General features: G+C 34.3%; 3 protein-coding genes across 6 annotated transcripts in view; 1 reads left to right on the top strand and 2 right to left on the bottom strand.

Moving 5' to 3' along the window:
* The window catches only part of LOC126743194 (RNA helicase aquarius), a 105,471-nt gene that overhangs the window by 6,652 nt on the left and 76,821 nt on the right, over positions 1 to 21,998 (top strand). Inside the window, exon 1 of one of the 2 annotated variants that reach the window (XM_050450176.1) lies at positions 13,450 to 13,472. The exons of the other annotated variant lie outside the window; for it this stretch is intronic. Coding sequence (XP_050306133.1) covers positions 13,467 to 13,472 — 6 coding nt within the window. The 5' untranslated portion in view covers positions 13,450 to 13,466. Of the gene's footprint in view, positions 1 to 13,449; positions 13,473 to 21,998 lie in introns of those variants that run through there. 2 annotated transcript variants of the gene reach the window in all.
* LOC126743196 (probable G-protein coupled receptor Mth-like 5) lies at positions 1,991 to 12,784 on the bottom strand. Of its 2 annotated transcripts, none has more exons than XM_050450178.1 (7): positions 12,407 to 12,784; positions 6,610 to 6,826; positions 6,263 to 6,551; positions 6,132 to 6,210; positions 5,911 to 6,083; positions 5,717 to 5,852; positions 1,991 to 5,542 (listed from the first exon to the last, which is right to left on the bottom strand). In XM_050450178.1, exons 1-7 carry the CDS (start codon positions 12,616 to 12,618, stop codon positions 5,230 to 5,232), a joined length of 1,419 nt encoding a protein of 472 aa, XP_050306135.1. In that variant the 5' UTR covers positions 12,619 to 12,784; the 3' UTR covers positions 1,991 to 5,229. The 2 variants fall into 2 exon arrangements, with proteins under 2 accessions (XP_050306135.1, XP_050306136.1); XM_050450179.1 differs by having other exon boundaries at positions 5,911 to 6,077.
* LOC126743201 (G-protein coupled receptor Mth2-like) lies at positions 13,106 to 14,875 on the bottom strand. Of its 2 annotated transcripts, XM_050450185.1 has the most exons (6): positions 14,532 to 14,874; positions 14,208 to 14,398; positions 13,987 to 14,153; positions 13,809 to 13,932; positions 13,642 to 13,758; positions 13,106 to 13,584 (listed from the first exon to the last, which is right to left on the bottom strand). In XM_050450185.1, exons 1-6 carry the CDS (start codon positions 14,646 to 14,648, stop codon positions 13,386 to 13,388), a joined length of 915 nt encoding a protein of 304 aa, XP_050306142.1. In that variant the 5' UTR covers positions 14,649 to 14,874; the 3' UTR covers positions 13,106 to 13,385. The 2 variants fall into 2 exon arrangements, with proteins under 2 accessions (XP_050306142.1, XP_050306141.1); XM_050450184.1 differs by having other exon boundaries at positions 13,809 to 14,153; positions 14,532 to 14,875.

The following is a 21,998-nucleotide window of genomic DNA, read 5'->3' as shown; positions in this document are numbered from 1 at the left end:
GGACTTGGCATTTGATTTGCTGCATTCGTCCATAGTTGTCGAATTAGGTTCTTTAACTGAACAACCTAAAAATTATTAAATAAGCCAACATTTTTAATTTTAAAATTCCTTTAGTCAAGAAAATATTTAAATACAAAAACAATACATCAATACAATACTTTTTTACTTTCTTTGAGCGATTCCAAACGAACATCTTTCTCAGAGTCTTTCTCTCTTAAGCAAGTTTTTGTTTTTTTGCTGCAATCACAAAAAGGATTGTCCAGCGCTCCGACATTTTTAATTTGCACTGTATCCTCATTATGAATTTTTTGTTCATGGGTCTTTTTTATAGCCCCCGTTAAAAGTTGCTCCACATTTCACCTGTACCCGACCGGGGCGTATTTTTTTGTCCATTGTTCAATTAATATTTAAAGCTAATTTCAATAAAAACCAACTGTAGGTATAACAAAAAGGCCAAATACAAATACAAATAGCCAAAAATTGTCTTTAAAACACTGTAAGAAAATAAGCTGTTTTCCTGCTTTGTTTCATTAATACGTAATTCAAGGTTTGGAACGGGGGATTCCCCGTGTAATCATCATAACAATGTCAGTTGCTTTTACAGGTCGTTAATGAAATTGCTACCCTGTATTGCTGGTTGCCTAGTATATTTGTTTAAATGTATCTAATGGTAAGGTAACCAGCTTACTTAAACGACAGCTTAATAAAATAGAACGATTTTACACCATCCAGGATTGTGTTGAAATAATGTCCAAGGCTTGCAAAAATCCAGCAAAATTTTCAACTGTTCAGGTGTCTAGCGATTTTGTGTACGATTTGAAACGTGGGTGGCCACAATTTTATAAAAGAACCTGTCTGAGTAATGAATCTTATGGAAAGAGTGTACCACGATCTCAAAAGAAATCGTTTTCTATCGCATCCTTCCAACATTTGAGTATTTCAACAACCACTCAGATAGTTGGCAGTGAGTTTATAAACTGCCCTGTAAGTCATACTTACCGGCTTAGAAATGCTGCAAAAGAATTAACTCAATGTTCTAAAAAAGCATACCTTGAAAAGATACCAATTAACAAAAAAAAAATGACTGATTTATTAAATACAATAAAATTTATTCCTGAGGATTATATGGAATTTTGGAGGATCATTTCGGCTTGGCTGACAAGTGAGAAAGAATGCGATGTAGAATGAGTATATACTATTTGAATAAAGCAAATGTCAAAATTGACAATAACTTCATGGGAAATTTAAAAACACCAAAAGAGACGAAGCTGATATATAAAATATACCTCCAGGTACATTTCCGCAAAAAAACAATAGTCAAATAAGCTTTAAGCAAAGTTTAGGTAGTTTTTTCCTCTTCCTGTACAATTTTAAAATTGTGACATATCCCCTTTCTGCAGTTAGTCATTCATATATTTGAAATTAAAAAATTCGGCTCTTTTTAACTATGAGACCATATATAGGGTGTTTTATAAAAAAAAACCTGATCCTGTACAATCTGTCTCATACAGTGGAAACTATCTCTAACCAGAGGATCTTAAATACTGATTTCTCAAGGTTCAGTTCTCTCTCTCTCTCATTTATGTTTATAAATTAATATTTGAACATCATGTTGAACTTCTTCATCAAAAACTGGCACCCAACTGCTTCACTTTAAAACTAATCTCCAGTGAATTGACCATAAACATAAGAAAGCATGCATATGTTGCATTAATAAAATCCCATTTGTGCTGAAAGGCTAATGCATTCATGTATTTGTGTTAAAAAAAAGGCCCACTAGGTACATCAATTAAGCCAAAGTGAGGGATTTATGTAAGACACTTTTTATTAAAAATAAAATTCTAATACTACCTTCTTTGTATACACTTGAAACTTTAATTCATAAAGCACTTACTGTTTCCAATATTCTTTAACGGTACAAATCTTAAGACAGTAATATTCCTCAGAGCGGGAAACCATTTAGGTATTTTATAATAAAAACACAACAAAATCTAGTACAAGATTTTAATTTCTAGACAAAATTAAGTACATTTGGTGTCACCACTATTACGTAAAAAATATATATAAAACTATGTAAAGTGTGCTCTAAATACATAGAAAAAGTTGTCATATGAGGCGTATAGAATCAAACCCCGCTAACTCCACTTTTGTCCAAAAATGATATTTTGATTTAATTTCACAGCTAATTTGCCAATGAATCTGGTCGTGTGAATCTTAACTTTCAAAACACGCTAAAAGAGGTCTGAAATATGGCAAAAACATCGCGTTTATTTTCAAAACCCGCTAACTCCCTGCACATGTTACAATCAAATCCCGCCAACTCCATTTTGACCAATGACGTTGCTCTATTAGATACGAGCACATGTTTATGTATCATTGCATCAGTTGATGTTTAGATTTCTATCGTGCAGGATCTGAGTTATTGCTTTTAGTGATTTTTATAAATAAGTTTTAAATATAAATATGGATGAGTATAATAAACCCGTACAAAAATGTACACCGAACAAAGCCCGAAAATGTTTAGTAAACAAATCCAACCGAAAATCAGAGAAGCAAAAGATTGAGAGGTAAGTCCTATTGTGTAATTTTGGTAAAAATGTGTTTCTAAGTGTATTTTTATATACTCAAGTCAGGATCTTTTTGCAAGTAAGCGTTTTTTTGTCGAAAATCTAAACTAGGACATTTTTTAAAATTGTTAATTGCTACTTTGATAACTACAATTAGGGGCACATTAAAATTTGTTAAAATAAGAATGTATAAGTTTAATTTTGTATAATTTGTAAGTAAAATGAAAAGCCGGTTCGTTGTAATCTCAATAATATGTCACTTTCAACTTATTTTTAGATACAAGCCTAAAAGACCACCGGGTGTCCCAAGCTGTAATCATGCAACGAAGAGCTTCCGATGCAGCACTCTAACCAAATTTGACATATCTGATTTTCACTCAAAGTTTTATGCTACTCCTGCAAAAATTGATCAAGATAATTATATTGTGAAGTATACCAACGTTCAATTGCCAAAGCGGAAGCGCCCAAAGAATAGTTCGAGGCAAGTGAGAAAATTAAGTTACAAATTTTTTGTAAGGAATAGAAGCGGAAAAATAATTCCAGTTTGCAAACCTGCGTTTCTGAGTATACTGGATATTAATAAAGATAGAGTTTATGGAGTTTTAAAAAGACATTTTGAAAGTGGGCAAATGGCACATGAAAACCGGGGTGGAGATCATAAAAGCAAGAAATATCAATGTAGGCGAGAGACAATTCAGTTCTTTTTGGAATCTTTGAAATGTCAGGATTCACATTATTGCAGGTCAAAGAGTTCTTGTCGTGTATATTTGCCGTCAGAACTAAACATCAGAAAACTGTACCAAATGTATTCAAATTCAGCACTTGACAATGTCAGTGTTAAAGAATCATTTTTTAGACGTAAATTTTGTACAAAATATAACATTGGCTTCGGTTCTCCGAGGACTGATGTATGTTCCACATGCATTCAGATAAGTGAAAAAATAAAGCTGGCGAGAGATGATCCTCCTAGAAAAGCTACACTGATGGCTGAAAAAACAGTGCATAAACTTAAGGCACGAGCTTTTTTTGCATTACTAAAGGAAGAAAAGCCTGAAATGATAACATTATCATTTGACTGCCAAAAGAATTTGCCAGTTCCAAAACTTCCAGACCAACAGGCATATTTTTCAAAGCAATATAACTTCTACAATTTTACTATTGTCTGTGGTAGTTCCAAGACCACGTTAACTTCAGAAAACGTGTTTTGTTATTGTTGGAATGAAACTGTTCGGCCGAAAAGCTCTAATGAAATTGCTAGTGCTGTTTTCCATCGGCTCATAAACATAAATTTGGAGGGTAAAACGCACATTAGACTTTTTGCTGATGGTTGTGGTGGCCAAAACAAAAACACCACCATGATGGGAATGTGTTCAAATTGGCTGGAATGTTATGCGCCACCAAATATTAAGAAACTTGAGATAATTTTTCCTGTAGTTGGACACAGTTTTATACCACCCGACAGGGTGTTTGGAAATATCGAGAAAGCTATAAGAAAAAAAGAGATAATTACGACCCCACAGCAATATATTGAACACATAAGACAATATGCCACAGTATTAAAAATGGGTGACGATGTCCCTGTTTTGGATTGGAAGAAGGAATCCCAAAATATACTAAAGCCACCTGGAGCATGGCACTTTAAATTTAATCCTTCGAAACGGTTTAAAATAACTCTTGACAAAAATCGAATTACGAAAGTTCAAGGTGAAGTAAACAACAGAACTGAATTAGGCAATCCTAGAAGTGTTACGAAGAAAAATAAGCAAATCAAATCAATGAATCCTCAACAACTTCCTGTGAACGTTCCTGTCAAACAAGATAAAATTATAGCAGTAAGTAAATTATTAGAATCACACTATGGCGAAAACTGGAGGCTTAACGAGGATTTTGATTTTTTCGTAAATATTGAACTTCGCCAACCAGATCAAGCTGATGCTAATGAAGAGCTTCCAGATTTGCAGTGCGAACCAGTTGAAGAGCTGGGATCTCTGTCTATTTAAAAAATGTGTTCTAAAAGAATTTGTGTTTTATTCAAAATGTTTCCGTTAAAATTTATAGAATTACAATTCCTGTTAATTAAAATAAACATGATTTAAGACATACTACGTTTTTATTTTTATAGTGAAGTAAGTTAAAAAAGTAACTAAAGAAGCTCTACCTATTTGCTGCGTATTTCGGACCCTGAATCAGAATCAAAACCCGCTATATCCATTTTTCACAATCAAAAGCCGCTAACTCCAAACAAAAACCTAAATATTTAGCCTAAAACTTAGAGCCATGGTGGATTTTTTACCAATACTTAGATATTTTTATATAGAAAATTTAAATTAAAAATATTTGGCAATCAAATATCAAAAAATAATCTAGCTAACGGTTTTTCTCAATTCCTGTAAAATTTTGCATTTTGGAGTTAGCGGGGTTTGATTCTATACGCCTCATATATACCTACAATACTATATAGTGTAAAATTAGCCGGTTGTGCAATAAAAACACACATTATGGAATGTAAGTCAAACTAAAACTAACGCAATATTTACAACAAAAAAGCTGCCAATAAATCACTTATTTTGTATATAAGGCACATTATTCCATAATACTTTTGAGATTCCTCCATTCCTCCGTCCTTGTATACAGACCGTTAATGAGAAATACACACTGTCTACTACACAGTAATGAACTTCAAATTGGTGATTTCCCCGTTAAGGTCGGTGTTCATAGCGGTCATTTCGTCGCCCCACTCGCTCCCGTTGTCCGGTCTACAGCAGGGACAAAAGCAATTTTCGTAGCAACAAGTTTTCTTCAGTAAATACGAGACGTGTTTCTGGTTTATGACGCAAATGTAGAACATCAGGGGGCCCAATAATGCGTTAACGACGATGTGCGAGTTGATCAGGCCCTCGTACTTTGAAAACGAGGACAAAAAGAAGAGCCAACCGAGGGTCATCGTGAGTAAGAGCAGGACGAACATTCGGAAACTAAGAAAGAGATTAAAAAGAAAAAACTCAAACAGGGCCTCGGGGGAATATAAATAATAAATCATACTTCCAGTCAAATATTTCATTTAAGAATTTTTGACCTAATATTTTCATAAATTGATATTTACTGCACTAGTGACCTAATACCTAACAAAATACTTTTACATAATGTACCTGTGTCTCAATTTATGATGTATCCTCCCATAAGTGTGCATCCTATTAAGCTTCTTAAGGGTGTTAGCGAAAAAAATTACGTCGGCGATAATCGTGAAAGCCACTGGCACAAAAAAAATGATCATCCCTAATGATCCTACAATTAAAAAAAAACAATAAAAAATCGGGCTTCTACCCTCACACCTAATGCTTACCAATTTGTTCCCTAGTCTTATCAGAAGCCTTCATAGACGACAGATCCGGATAATCCATCGTAAAATGGGCGAACATGGCCAGACACCCTAATACTACTGTACAGGACCATGCGTAGGCCCCATAGTAGCAATACTTTTTCCCATCGGTTATTCTTAAAAAAACATTTCTAGACCTAAAATTGCTCGATTACACGAATCCTTTTAAAAGCGTGTAAACTCACTTGAAAGTCCTCCAAATGTAAAAGCCTAAACTATTGAGCCAAAAGAACGCCCCGAGGAGGCTCATATAGCAAAAAGCCTCTGCAACAACCCAATTTTAATCATTACGGTTTTACCACCTTAAAACACTTACCAGCGATCAATAAACTTATGTGGCTCTTAAATACAGTAAGCAACCGTACTAAGTCAGCTATCTGGCTCAAAATAAGGCACATAGAAATTGTCGTGATAATATTCCCGGCCAAATCCCTTAATGTCGGCATTACAAAGTAAATGATCGCTATAGCGAGCAGGCAAATTATAGTTATCCCATGTGCAATAGGGTTTACGATGTTACGCATTAAAAACTCATTAGTGGTCCATAGTTGGGTGTGATCCGGCATACATACCCAAGCGAATTCGCTCTCTATACCATCAATTTTCTGTTGGAAAATTCTCAAATAATTTATCTGCGTATAGAGATTTGAATAATGTATATACCTTGTCCAAGCAAAATTTCCCAAACTCGTAATCGTGAAAGAGCCCAGTGTCTTGTAAACTCTCCCCCGATTCGTATTCAAACTCGTTAGGGACTTGATTGTCATAGTAATGCCTTAAGATTCCATTGGGTAATAGTCTGAGTTTGTCTGCTGACGATTCGTAGTGGTAGATGGGCCATAGTTGCATGTGGCCACAGTTCGGTCTACCTATGACCAAACTGAACACAAAATTTTGAGTCTCTTATTATTAGGGTTTTTTAGTGTTTCGTTCATATGAGCATAAACAGTTAAATAGAGGGTGTTTTTCTAGTATAATAATACACAAAGCTTCCTGCTAGATAAAGCATTTGGTATTTGAATGGTGAGAAGATGCACAAACTAGCAAATTGCAATATTTTCAATAAAAAAGGCAAATATCCATAAATATACCATAGAGTCTACCAAGTAATACTCTGCAATTCTATATTGTGTCATTCCTACATAAACCTTCCCAAAAGCCAAACTGACATTCGCTTAAAATACTGTAATGAGGAAGGTCATCATTTTTTGCTTAGGTAATATTTCTATGACCTTAGATAGAAATGGTAAAAGTCAAACAGATCTATACCTAGCAGGGTCATTTAGTTCAATAGATACTCTGAAGTTGCATACTCTGAAAATGCAGCTGTTTCGTATTTCCACTAGGGTATTTATAATTTCATCATTCATTAATGTTTCATAATGTTCATAATGTTTCATAATGTTCCTAATTAACAGGTCAATATTTTTTTTTGTTTTATAAATATTTCCTGTTTTAACTAACTAGACTTGTTTTGCTGGCATTGACCTTAACTTGAAACCATAGAACTTCAACCTTAGGACGTGCTAGTGTGTTTGTTTTACGCGTGTTCCTGGTGACGCTCAGGCTCAAGTTCCTGTTTGGCTAGCAATTCCTGTCTAACCGTATTTATATATTAATTTATTTATTAAAATGAATCGTAATTTCAAATGCTGTCAAAAAAAGGAGTTTTCAAATTATTGCTGCATCTTTTGTATGTCTATATTCCACCCAAGTTGTTTGGATAGAAATTCTGATGCCATAAAAATGGGAGGCTACAAAATTTTATGCTTAGAAAAATGTCAAATAAATTTTAATGAAAATGAGAATGAAAAGAAGTCTTACGAGCAGAAGATTCATGAATTATTGATTGAACTAAAAGAAAAGGATAGGCATATAGAAAGAATGAGAAGAAACAGTTTGGTGTTTGAAGATGAAGTGTCAGAGGCAGAAAAGAAGTTTTCTTCCTCCCTAGATAATCTACACAAACTTAATGATGAACTTAAAATTGAATTAACAAATTTAAAAACTAAAGAATGTGAGTTACTGTCACTATTAAAAGTATGTGAAGAGGAAAAAATAAATTTCAATATAGGAATCAATGAGTTAAATACCTTAAATAAAAATTTAATTGTAACAGTAAAAACATTAGAAAATGAATCTGCAACCTATAAGATGCAAATAAATATGTTACAAATGGAAGTTAATGATTTAACTAAGATGAATAAGAATATGATCCAGTCGATAAAGGTGTTGGAAGTTGAAAAAGATACTTGCTATTCCGATATTTGTGCATTAAAGGAACAGCAAAACATATCTAAATTCGTTAATATAAATTATCCAACACAGTTGCCATGTAGGCCAAATTCACCCGTTGATAATCGACCTAGGCTTCTTTTTGTGGGTGGAAACTGTAGTAGAGTGTTCCTGAAGAAATTGCGTCTGAAGTTTGAAGCTAACTACAAAGTCCAGTGTTTCCTGAAGCCAGGAAGTACAAACAATGAACTGATTTATACTGCATCATCTATAGTTAAGGAATTTACAGAAAATGATATGTTGATTTTAATGTTAAATGGTATTTGCTCATCATTCGATATTTTAAAAAAATTTATACATTTACACAGCAATAGTTTAGTGATGACAAGCCCTTACATGTATCCAAACCATAATGTAATTTATAATAGCAATAAGGCTCTCTATAGAATATTTCACGCAAATAATATTAATCTAAATAGAATTTTAGAGTCTAATCATGCCAGCAACTTTGGATCAGATTTGGCATCATTACTGTATACCCATATTTTAAAACATTTCAAAAGTAGCATTTCATCAAAAAATGTGTCCACAATAAAACCAAGTAATCAATCTGGACTTCTAGATACTGACTGTGATAGGGATTCTTTTTTATAGATAAATACACAGAAGATGAAGCTCACTCACATTCTATAAATAACATTGAAAATAAGCATGCGAAAAGTTTCAGTAGTTTTATTTTAAATATACAGTCTCTAAGAAATAAAATGGACGAGCTTCATCTTTAACTTGATTCATGTGATTTTCCTGATATTGTATTACTAACTGAGCACTGGTTAAAGCCTAACGAATGTTTCTTAATATCTGATTATATTCCTATATCAATTTTTTATCAGCAACACTCCATACATGGAGGAACAGCTATTTTAGTTAAACAAACAATTGAAGCTTTTTTCTGTAAAATTAATAAGTATGATAGCTTTCTGTTGGAGAAGGTTTTTGAATTCTCCCTTTGTTTTTGTAAGCGATTTAATTTATATGTTCTTTGTGTTTATAGACCACCCACAGGAGATATTGGTATGTTCCTGGACAAACTTGATTCTCTATTATCCCAATTGTCTTTACACTCCATAGTTATATTAGCTGGTGACTTTAATATTAACTTCACTGATGTAAGCTTGCCATCATATCATACATCCCTTTTAAGTATATTGGAATCTTATGACTTAAAGATGCATGTTCTTTCACCCACACGTATAACATCCTCATCTGCAACTACTATTGATTATTTGTGTACAAATTTAAATGATGTGTCATGTAGAGTACTCTCATCTGGTATTTCTGACCATGAAGCCATTCTCACTAGGATTCCATGCAACACTGTATTTCCTTCATCTCATTATATAGGAAGAATTTTCAGCATAGCAAATTTTAATGCTTTTTCTTCTACTGCAGCTTTGGTTAATTGGAATGCAGTTGAAATGGCTCCTGACTCGTTTACTTTGTTATTTCATGTGCTATGTGACAAAATCAATCAGTGTTTTCCTAAAAAGAGGCTTAAAATGAAAAATAGAAAACCATGGGTCACAGCAGGCCTCAGAACTTCAGCTAAAAACCTCCGTTTTTTGGCTAAGCTGTGCAAGTTTACAACTAATGCAAACATTATTCTTTATCATCAGAAATATCGTAGTCTATATAGAAAGACGATAAAAGCAGCTAAGGTTAAATATTATAGTGACCACTTGAATATGTCCTCAAATAGGCAGAGAGAATGTTGGTCAATTATAAATGACTTCAGGCATTCTCACAAGAAAGTTTCAGAACCAGAAGTAAGACCAAATAGTTTAAATGATTATTACTGTAATATTCCTCATTTATTTCTCAAGGATGTGAATACTAATATTGATCCTTTGCATTATATTCAACAAGTGTCAGTTCAAAATTCTTTTTTCTTTTATCCTGTTAGCCTTACTGATGTTAGAGATACAATTAAAAGCTTAAAAAACCATAAATCAGCTGGAGCTGATGGAATATCATCAAAATTACTACTCCTTTTGCCTGACTCAGCATTGAATGCCTTAGCTTCTGCCATAAACAATTCCTTTCATAATGGCATCTTTCCAGCATGTTTGAAGGAGGCAGTGGTTATCCCTCTTTATAAGGGTGGAGATGTGAGTGAGCCTTGTAATTTCCGTCCAATTTCTATATTATCTACCCTCTCCAAGATAGTTGAAAAACCTGCAAAAATCAGAATTTTATCTTTTTTGCAACATAATTGCATTTTATCTGCAAATCAGTTTGGATTTCAAACGGGAAAATGGACTCATGACGCTGTTTTCGGCTTTTTGGAGAGTGTCTATGTGTCCTTAAATTCTGGAGAGTCCGCGGCGGCAGTGTTTTGTGATTTATCCAAGGCATTTGGTTGTGTAGATCATGGAATACTGCTGTCTAAGCTCAATAATTATGGCTTTAGAGGTGTGGCATTGCAATGGCTGGAATCCTATCTGTCTAATCATATCCAAAGAGTTACAGTATCTGGATGTTTATCCGATTCCAGATCCCTTAAAACCGGAGTACCTCAGGGTTCAGTGTTAGGACCACTATTATTTTTGCTCTATGTAAATGATTTGGGTTCATTAAAACTGCAGGGCAAAGTGGTTCAGCTTGCTGATGATACCACCATTTTATGGAATCATAGAGATTCTGATAATGTTAGAGCCCAGGTTTTTAAGGATCTTAAGATTTTATCGGAGTGGTGTGCTGCAAACAGGCTTGTATTTAATGTGGGCAAAACCTTTATTATGGGATTTAAGTGTGACGTTCAGGGCATTATGTTTAGTGAAAACTCCCCCTTGCAAAACAAAGAAAGCTGTAAGTTCCTTGGTATTACCATTGATGGTTGCCTTCGCTTCGAAGATCATATCCTAAATCTTGCATCAAAATTATCCTCTGGATGCTTTGCAGTAAGAATGGTGGGGCATGAGCTGGGAGGGGTAGTTGCACGTTCAGTGTACTTTTCTCTTATTGAGTCCCACCTTCGTTATGGCTTGCCTTTTTGGGGTTTAAGCAACAAGGGATTATTAAACATAATTTTTGTGATTCAAAAAAAGGCAGTTAGATACCTATGTTCCGCTGGGTTAAGAGATTCTTGTAAACCTCTCTTTATATCTCAAAAAATCCTAACTCTTTTTTCTCTTTTTATCTTAGAAACAGCTACTCTTATTCATAAATGTCCTAAACCTCCCTCTAACACTGGTCATATGACTCACCAGGTTAACGATTTTCCCTTACCAATCCCTACATCCTCCCTCACCAAGAACTCACTTATATACCTTAGCAAAAAAATTTACAACCATGTTCCTCTATGTATCAGACAAATTTTAGAAGTTAAGAGATTCAAAAAGGAATTAAAATCACTTTTATTATCCAGGGCATATTATAGCCTTGACGATTTTTTTAATGATACCTTTTGACCTGTGCTCTGACATCATTTTAGTGTTTTAGTTTTGTTTCCTGTTAAATAATTTAATTTACTTCTTCTAAATTCTGTTTTATTGACAGCTTTACTTATTTTTTAATGAAATTTATCAAAAAGATGCTTTTTTTTTTCTCAATCTGTTTTGTTATGATTAATTTTGGTAATGTGTGTAAATTTTATGGTAAAGTGTTTTAGATGTTATGTTTGTTTGAAATTTGAAATTTAAAGTGAATTTGGAATTTTTTAGTTTTTAGGATGCTTGTACACAAGATTTTGTTGTCTTACGTAATATAGCACATTTTCTTTCTTTCTTTCTTTCTAATGAAAAAAAATGTCTTATTTTGCAAAAGTGTTATAGGGTCCTTGTCAGGATGGAATATCCGTGACAAGTTTAGAAGCAACTGGGCAATAAAATCTGTTAATATTAGTTGCACCTAAATTAAGTACAAACTTTTGAAGAGATTTTACTTCTTAAATACTGAACAATTCTCCATGACTCTGTCTGATTATTGGGGGCATTCTTTATTTTACCTTTATGGAATGTAAATTCAACTAACTGAATCAGTTTTCAGTAGATATTATGTGAAATAATTTATGAGCCCATTGATTGTTCAAAGAAAGTTTCCATGTCAAATGCAAGCATCTCAAGTTTCCCTCTTTTTTATTGAAATACTGCCATTCAATCAATTTTCATGCTCTAGCACCGTTAATTTAAGCACTCTCTTGGAGAATTTGAGAGAGTATTCCTACCTGTAATCCACCGGAATGTTACTCAACCCTTCCTTGGAAGTAAACTTGGGATACCATCGACTAGTTCCATTTACCCTAGTGCACATGGACCCGATCAGTATCTCTTCCGGTCTACAACACTTGGGCACCGGAACGGGGCGATATTGAGGCACCTCACACTTAATCGTGCCGTAAAATAGGGAACAAACTAAAATCGTTTGCAGCAGGTACATTCTGGTTTTTAGGTCCCGTTTTCTTAAGGCATTTATTATGGGTCTAATTGACACCTAATTTACATAAAAACCGTTTATTTATTTATTTTTTTAACTAAATAATATCATTATTGTTGTTTTGTTGTGATTCATATACAGGAAAAAAAATTTCCTTTAGCGGTATTGACAGTGACAAATGACAAGTGATATGTCATTTGTCATGTCATGTCATGACGTCTCTCTCTCTCTCTCTCAGTTTGATCTTGGGCTTTGCAACGGGGCAATTTACCCAATGACTAATGTTGATTGATGACTTGTCCTATGAAAGAACTGAGAAATTAAAAAAAAAGAAGAAAATCGTACTTTCTTTAGTCCTTTAATTAAATTTCAGTTTTTTCGTACTTTATATAAAGGAAAAAAAAAGACGTTTAACGATATTGACAGTGACAAATCACTGATGACATGTGTCAATGTCATGATTTGTCATATAAGTCAACTGGGCCTCTCTGTTATCCAGTTAGTCTTGTTACTCCGCTTTATTTGTGGATTTTGGTTTTTATTAATATTTTTTGTATTATGTCTATATAGAGTATTTATTTGAGAAGTGTCGAAATTTAATGCAGAAATACGAGAATGTGGCAACGTTGCTTCGATCGGATTTTTTTTGAGTAGAGACGTATCGGTATCGATAGTCGTAGTGAAACACCTTGGGAGGTATGACGTCACGAAAAAGCCTTATTCTTATTCAAGCTATTTAATCATTAAAGGCAAAAAACTAGAAAAGGTGCTCAAGTTGGTTGATATGAGGAGGCCGGTTCAGTTTCACCCTCCATTTCCTTGTCAACTAAGGCGGTCCATGATCTTGGAAAATGCAGGTAACAACAGAACGTTTTCTGAGCCAACAATTTTCTGATGCGAACTCTGTACACCACCAGGATCAGAAACGCGAGCCATCCTTGAAGCATGTTCAATATGTGCGGGATGTCTCTAGGAAATAACCAATTTTTTAACCATTTAATATCAATTTATATAATAAACACTTACATAAATAAAACCTTTAAAACCTCGGAACGCTCGAAAAACTCATAATATTTGTACTGTATCTGTCCCATGAACCAAAGTAAACCCATGATTGCATTCAGTTTGGCACCCATGCAGGCCCTAAAATTCCCTTACATTTTTAGGGATTTACGTGATTTTTTATACTTTACCTGGACTTTAAGGGTCGATTCGGTTTCTTTGAAAGGTTCCTAATTATGCATATGGAAAGCACCAAAATTGCGCACAAAATGATGACCACAGGACCATAAAAGAATATCCAAGCCTCCTTTTTCCCTGCAATAATTTTAACGCCATTTAAACAGCTTGTTACTTCACAAGTTTTTTTACCACTGAACCAACAGAATTCAATAAAACTAGGGCGAAATTCATCAAAAATCTCTGAGGGGTGGTACTCTGCTACCAGTGCCACAGTCAAGCAGAACAACGGCCCCAAAGTACCTATTAGGTGATATAATTGGCACCAAGTGAGCCTTTTAAACGTGATATCTGATTCACTATAGGGTGGAAAACAATCAATTACTATCCCACTTTGGCCTTTTTAGACTTACGAGGTTTTTGTCCAAATGTGGAACGTTAAAATCAGCAACCACCAGTACACGTAAATCGAACTGAAGTAGATCATAATACCACACAATCGACATTTAAGGTCCTGATCCGATACGATGTTAAAGTTGAATAGAATTTGTATTAAAGCGAATTCGGATATGCGGCCGCATAAGATGTGCATTAAGCATATTTCCTGAAAAAAAGGGAACATTCTTTATTCTGGCAACATTGGAACAGTTATCGGAATTTAGATGCTAATCTGACTTTTAGGGCGGCAAATTTGAATCAATTTTCTTCAATTATCTGGAATCAAATTTCACTTTTACCTGTAAGTCTGTTAGCTTCAAGTAAGCGTAAATGAGTACAGTAAGACTTAGGAGGGCTATTGATATTAACATCAGCATATCGCCTGTTTTTAACAACAGATTATTATAATCATCCATGGTTTAACCGGTAAACTGTTTGCCTGCTTATTTTCACTGAACGCCACTATTACCTACTGAACTATCCCGGTTTTATTTCAGGGTAAATAAGCCCGGAATTATGGAAAAAATCACACGCATCCGTTCTAGTTCACGAGGGTGGGGCCGTTAATAGTTTTTCAAATAATTAATTTATTTGTTTGAAGCGTATAGAGAGTTTTCAAGATGGCGGAAGTGGAGGCCAACTTGGTTATCTTTATCGAAATATCGTTTTTAAATTCTATGTGAAATTCTATGAAATTTGAGGAGTACTTTACTACTTGGTGTAGCCATGCTTCGATAAAACAAGATAGCTAAATAAGGTGAAGTTGCCTCAATGCTTCAAGAAATGAGGATACAAGGAGTCATGGGCGTCGTTACGTGTTTATACAGAGGGGGGGCACCTCTCCTAAATTGGCGCCGCAGGCGAACATTTTTTGAGGTACGACGCCCATTTTTTTTTCAAAAGTCGTTAAAATCGTTAAAAAAAAACAAAATGTCTGGGGCAGAAGTATTAGAATAAAAAGTATATAAAAAAATTTATTACTTATTAGAAAACATTTGCAACAAATTAAAAACATTATTTTAGGAACATAAAAACAAATATATTCCTAACGGTGATAATAATTAAACATCTATATCGTATATAAATAATAAACAAAAAATTAGTCTAGCGAATAACAGTAATATTTTTTAATATTCCTTCGGTTTTTAGGAAAATAAAAATTTTAAATTCCTTTTTGTCAGCACCAAAAACATCAATATTTTATTTTCTACCATCTTCCGGTGTACGCTTATCATGCAAAGACCTGATAAGCTATTTTCGGTTATTGTTGACCGCAACCATGTTTTTACACGCCTATAAGTGTATTATAGCCCGGGAGCCAGTGACAGATTTTTTTGACCAATTTCAACCCTGACCAAACTTTGTGGAGTACTAAATTTCGTTGTGCTTTAAGGCAAAATGACCATCAGCTAGCGCACCAGCGGTGGGTGGGCCAATGGGAGGGCCGAAAACACTTTAAAAAAAATTCAACTTTCAGTCATTTCAACCCTGCCGAAATTTTTGTAGATGGTTGTTTATATAATTATTTAAATAAAAAAAATCGTCAGCCGGCTGTATGTTGGTGGAAAGCCCGTCGAAGAGCATGTTTCTTGAAAATTGATTGACTAATTCAGCTTGGCACGGCGGTAGACTTGACCCATCAATATTTGTTTTCGGCAACTCAAAGACGTCATTTCTACCAATTTTGTAATTTTTATGAAAAGTTGCTTCTCTTGCCTGGTTAACTTTTTGTAATTTTTTAAATCCGTACACAGCACAGATATACTCTTCAATCACTTTAAAAGGTTCACTCTTCTCATGCGATGGCATCGACATTTGTGTGAATGCTTCAATGAAGCGAGAACTTTCTCTCATTATTGCCAGCGGTCGCTTTTTTCCTTTGCGGAAAAATGATGGATTGAAGTCGCACCCGGTGAAAGCATGGAAGGCAGGCAGCGCTTCGCTCACATCTTTTCCAAGAGTGTCGAATAATTTCGTAACGTCAATAAAGCGATGGTGATTGCCGGTACCAACTTCCATATGAATGTGATGGTTGTAACGTATTTGAGACATATTACCGAGCTGATTATGATGATTAACACATCTGTATCAGAGCAACGAATTGTAATATTCGCATCGAACTTCAACTGCGAAACGTGAAAAATCATTTTGGTGTCCGCCTCCTCGTGCGCGGGGCACGTCAATGACGGCTCCAACGTTTTGACAATTTTTCCATCGTTCACTTGATATTTATAACATGATTCACAGTTGATATAAATCTCTTTATTATTCATATAAGGTGCCATGTGATTGTCAGCCCAGTGTTGGCTGAAGAAATTGACGATTGCTTCTTTGAAATTCGGATTTTTCAACTCCGTAGCCAAATCTTTCGTTCGCAACTAATCGGGACCATCAATCCGATAATCAGATATTTCCATACCCCTCATTTTACGCTCCGTATCTTTTATCGACGGGAAAATGTATCTGTCGAATGTGACTATAATAACTTTTGCTGGAGTTGCACAAATCCACTGCAGAAGTTGTAGAGAAATGTTTCCAAAAGTATTTGGTACTTCTTTCATCAAGTGAAGAATGAAAAATCCATCGTAGATAATCACATCTGTGTTTGTAGGTGCTTGTGATTGAACTTCTTTCTCCAACAATTTCATCAGAGCCGATTTTTCAGTCTTGCAAATAGAACCATCAAGATGGCACATTGACAAAGGTACTGGCGTTAATGGGTACGCAAGAACCTTTGCAATATCAACTTCTTTTTGCATGGAAATGTAAAGAAGCTTGCCAAAAATATCACGCTGCATTCTCAGCTCCACTTCCTTTCCAGCAATTGACAATTTTTTTTTACAGATGATACTGGCAAAAGTATGAAGTTTATTTTGTGAAATAGCCTGATCAAACTTACTTGGATCGTCTACACACAATTGTATAAATTTTTGTCTCTGCTGATTTCCAGTTTCTTCAACACTCAACAAAAAGTCAGCGACATTTTCTGGTGCAGCTTGGCCAGTAGAAATGTTGTATAAATTATTTTTGTTTAAAACTTTATCAAACGGGTTGATATTTCGTTTTATTCCACTAATTAATCGAGCTAGTTGACTGCTGTTTTTTTTAATCACACCCTTTGACAAATTTTGTGTCACGTCTTGTTTTTTAGTTAAATGTGCATCATCTAACGTATGACTAATCATCGCAGATCGAATGGTGTGGCTGCGGCACCATCGCTGTCTAGCTGCTATCGAACTTGTGATATGAGAAATTCCAGTCAGCTTATTAGCAGCATCTCCATTAATAGTTTGCTCAAGAGTGAGGTCAACTGATTGCCTTGAAAACGGTTTCTTTGTCCTTTTAACGCCGAATGATCCCTCCTCTAGCTGCGAACACAGGCCAGGATGTGTGTCGTCAATTTTCAGAAAATTATCGAGATATTTAACTAAATATCTCGAATAATTTGGCTGATTAAATGTGAAAAATAAGTTAACCATTTTTGATAACATATATTTGAATAACTGGAAGTCGCCTTTGCGAATACTTGCATTTAGCAACAAATAATAGTCGACGAAACGTATGTATAGCATATAGTATTGTGGGGTCTTTCCATGATCGCCTTGCAATGTTTTTTCACTGTATTCTTTGTATTGTTTTACCAAATCTAATATTTCTTCATTTTCTATGAACGGCGAAGATTTTACATGTTTTCATGGTCAGCTGACGGGCTTTCCACCAACATACAGCCGGCTGACGATTTTTTTTATTTAAATAATTATATAAACTACCATCTACAAAAATTTCGGCAGGGTTGAAATGACTGAAAGTTGAAATTTTTTTTACGTGTTTTCGGCCCTCCCATTGGCCCACCCACCGCTAGTGGACCAGCTGACGGTCATTTTGCTTTAGAGGACAACTAAATCTAACACTCCACAAAGTTTGGCTAGGGTTGCGATGGTTGACAAAAATCTGTCACTGGCTCCCGGGCTATTATAAGTGTACTGAATGAACCTATGAACCTACTGAATGAAGCCTATTATAAGTGTACTGAATGAACGTTCGATAGTACAAGTAGTTGGCGGAAGTGTCAAAAATATTTTTAGCGCTTTTTGAATACTTGGAAAAAATTCGCATTCATTAGCAAGCAATTCAACAAAATCCAAGTTTTCGTAAACCGCCTTGGTTTTCCAGGATGCTGGTACCCATGTGTTGTACTCAGCTACAAAGTTTTCCAATTCAAACTGCCGAGTAACATTTATGATTTGATCCGACGATAAAATAATATTATTTTTGATGTTTTTTGGATGGAGTAAACTTAAAGAAAAACCAATATTAGAATCTTCAGAGAATCGCGAGCTAAGGGACGTAATTAATGAATCTAAATATGGATTAAATATACTTAGTTTGAAATACTGCTCTGCTGAAGTAGAAGGAATATTTGGTCGATGGGTTTGTCGTTTTGCCACTTTTTTACATCATAATCTAGTATTTGCGCCATTTCTTCAATTTTACTAAAAATTTGAGAAAATGGGTCTTCAGAATTTTCCCTGTAATTTAAAAAAAATTTTACCAGCTGGTCAATATGCTGTTTTATAGACACACCTTGAAATTTATTAGTTACCGGCTCGAGTTGAGATGAATATTTAGAAATAATTTTAAGGCAAACGAGAAAAGTGCAATGGGTAACCGAAGTAAGCAAAATATTTGCTTTTGTTCTTGTCTGTAAATTGAATCCAGCATCTGTCGACATACTTTCCAAAGTACATTTAATGGCAACAACATTTTCTGAAAAAATACGTATTGACTTATATTTTGAGGTCCAACGAGTTTCCGACAAAAGAGGAATATTTGTTACCCTACTTCTTCTTTTTGGACTCTCGAGAAAAAAATTAATTATTTCTTTAATAGTGCCAATTGTATTTTGTATCTGTTGAACGCTGTTAAGATCATTAACCACAAGGTTAAGTTTATGGGCACTACAACGGTAATATGTCGCCCTAGGGTATTCATCCTTTATAAGTTTTTGTACCCCGTTGTCCTTACCGGCCATCGTGGAGTATCCGTCAAACCCAAGACCTACAAGCTTATTTAAATTAACACCATGTTTTTTTAGAAAATTTAATATACTATACTAACTATGGTTTTGGCATCCATAGCGGTCAATTTTTCAAAACTGAGAAATTCCTCCCGAATATTGTTTTCGACATCGACAAATCTTACTCCTAGTGATAGCTGTTCATGCCCGAAAATATCTGCAGTTTCATCAGCTAATATAGAAATTGCTTCGGAGTTATTTGCCTCTGAAATTATTCTTTGCCGAATAATATCTCCAGATATTTCAATTAAATTATTTTGAATTTGTGCCGAGGTATACTTTTGTTTAACATGGCAAGTTTTAAGGTGATTGTCCAGAACTGTATCACCACTTTCAATCCTAAACTTCAGCAAATCATTAAAATTTCCCCCCTGACTTTGTTTACCCCTTAATGCAATGTCGTGAGTTCCACAAAAAAAAATGTTGTCGAAAGAATTGGATACAGTTTTTTTCTATTTTCTGGAATTTGCTCACGTTCTTGAGTGTTAAGCTGTTCATAGACGCTGGCCGTTGTTCCAGAAACGATTTTAGTAAAATCAGTAGCACGATTTACTGCCTGCTTATGCCATTTACAATTTTGATGCGATCCGGCGCTTTCATGGAGTTTTTTATAGTTGGAAAATTCTTTAATTATAACGATCCCAAAGTTCCCCTTTTAACAATAGGTTTAAAGAGCACACAGTACTTACACAAAGCTCCTTTTAAATGTGAAGAGTACACCATCCAGTCATATTCATTAAGCCATGAAATTTTAACAAATCTATTAGAATTTGGGCCAGAATCATTTTTAAAATTATAGTGAGCAGCCGGAACGTAGGGGTGTTTTAAAAGTTTGTATTTTAGGTCGTCAGTCAACGATGAACTTTTTACATATAAGCCCAAATCAAGTCATTATTGGAAGGTGTTTGACGGGAAGCCCCACTACTTCCAGGTAATGTTTCAGGTTCAGTGCCTAAATCTGCTTGTTTCCTTTTTTTTCGTGATGGGGAAGTCGAATTATCACTATCTGGTTCAGGTTCCGAGTCAACTTTTTTAGCAAAAAAGTTTCTGATATCCATTACCTAAAGACGAATTAGCGTTTAAGAAATTTATATTGGCAAATAATAAAATATTTTTAAAAATGTTTTTAATATTTAATTTAATCATTATTCGAAAAAACTGGAAAAAGAACAAAAATTAGCTATAAATTAAAAATAACTATAGATAGTAATTTAGTAGGTACACCTAATAAATAATTTAACAAAAAAAAACGGGTTTATCTTTTTTAAATTTAAATTAGTTAATCATTATTATAATGTAGCTGCCATATTCCTACTATATTTATCACAATAAAATTATATATTTTTTAAATCATATCTTGGTAAAGAAACTATAATTTGCGGACTTATGTTCATGAGACATTATGAAAGACAATTTACTATTTAAAGTAAAAGTAGGTAAATTTTGTCCCTTACCTCAAAATACCCCGGATATAATCCATTAAAAATTCGTATAAAATAGTACCGTTAAACAACATTAAAGAGTGCAAAAACGAGCAATTATATAAATGGAAAAACTCATACCGGTGTTATATAAGATCTTAAAAATTAATTAAATAAAAATAAAGACCAAATAACGGTTCCACAAATATGCACTAAAAATACAATAGATACCTACATAGTACATAATAAAATATTAAAAATTTGCTACTTACGTTAAATTTTAAAGCACCACTCTCCCGCCAGAAACTTAGAAATTAAGTAGATATTATTTTACATTTTACTCTCCACTATTGACTACTAGTGCTATTATTTTGCCTAGATGTAGATTCCAACATTATCACAAAAAGGGATGGATTGACGACAAAAAACAGCTAGCTCTCAAAATTGTTATAGTTACAACAGATACAATTTTACTGATGCTTTACGAATAGGAACTAGGAACACGATACACGAATACCAGAATTATCGGTTTCGAAAATAAACCTATTAAAAATAATTTTAAGTAAATACAGGGGGAGGGGGGGCAAGCAACCCCCCTTGCCCCGCCAAACGACGCCCATGCAAGGAGTGATAGAACCATTCCAGAGTCCTTCAGTTTTACTAGTAAAGAAAAAGGTCGGATCTACCAGATTTTGTGTAGACTATCGGCTACTGAATAACATTACCAAGAAAGACCCTATTAAGAATTGCCGACACCTTGAAAGCTGAAAAGTGGATTCTGGCAGGTTAAATGCATCCAGAAGCAAAAGACTGCATTCTAGACTGGAACAGGCCTTTCTTAGTTTACAGTCGTTGAAGACAAAAAAAAACTTACATTAAGATGCATAAGAACGTTCAACGTCCGTGCATTAAACGTCCAATTGTTTATTGGTTAATTAATTAAGCCTTTTTATCATTATTGTAGATGCCCTTTTTTATTGTTGGTAATTTTAACCTTTAACCTTGCCAGAAGCACTATATAGCTTTTATATGTTGTGACGCAAACCCTCATTGTACGTAAGTTATTTTTAATACCTTTTTATTTGAACACTTTTAATCCTTAGCTTATAAGTTTCCTCGGTTCTTTATAAATCTCTGATGATGGACATCTTATATGTCCGAGACATGTAGGATAGATGATTTTTCAAATAAATTTAGTGGAGGATGACCGAAACAATTTTAGTTACCCTTTGACATATTAACTCCACTGCAAGTATGGACCACTTCTT

This window comes from Anthonomus grandis, chromosome 12, assembly GCF_022605725.1.
Source record: "Anthonomus grandis grandis chromosome 12, icAntGran1.3, whole genome shotgun sequence".
Classification (NCBI taxonomy): domain Eukaryota; kingdom Metazoa; phylum Arthropoda; class Insecta; order Coleoptera; family Curculionidae; genus Anthonomus; species Anthonomus grandis.
The sequence above is the reverse complement of the archived record's forward strand: the minus strand, read 5'-3'. Positions and strand labels throughout refer to the sequence as shown.

Excerpts from the sequence above, each read along its gene's own strand:
- LOC126743196 (XM_050450178.1), bottom strand. The coding sequence starts at position 12,618 with ATGTACCTGCTGCAAACGATTTTAGTTTGTTCCCTATTTTACGGCACG. Across the intron at positions 6,827-12,406 it reads AACATTCCGGTGGATTACAG|TTTGGTCATAGGTAGACCGA; the intron begins GTAGGAATACTC and ends TTTTGTGTTCAG. Across the intron at positions 6,084-6,131 it reads TACATTTGGAGGACTTTCAA|GTCTAGAAATGTTTTTTTAA; the intron begins GTGAGTTTACAC and ends GAGCAATTTTAG.
- LOC126743201 (XM_050450184.1), bottom strand. The coding sequence starts at position 14,648 with ATGGATGATTATAATAATCTGTTGTTAAAAACAGGCGATATGCTGATG. Across the intron at positions 13,759-13,808 it reads AATCGACCCTTAAAGTCCAG|GGCCTGCATGGGTGCCAAAC; the intron begins GTAAAGTATAAA and ends AGGGAATTTTAG. Across the intron at positions 13,585-13,641 it reads GTTTTAAAGGTTTTATTTAT|AGACATCCCGCACATATTGA; the intron begins GTAAGTGTTTAT and ends GTTATTTCCTAG.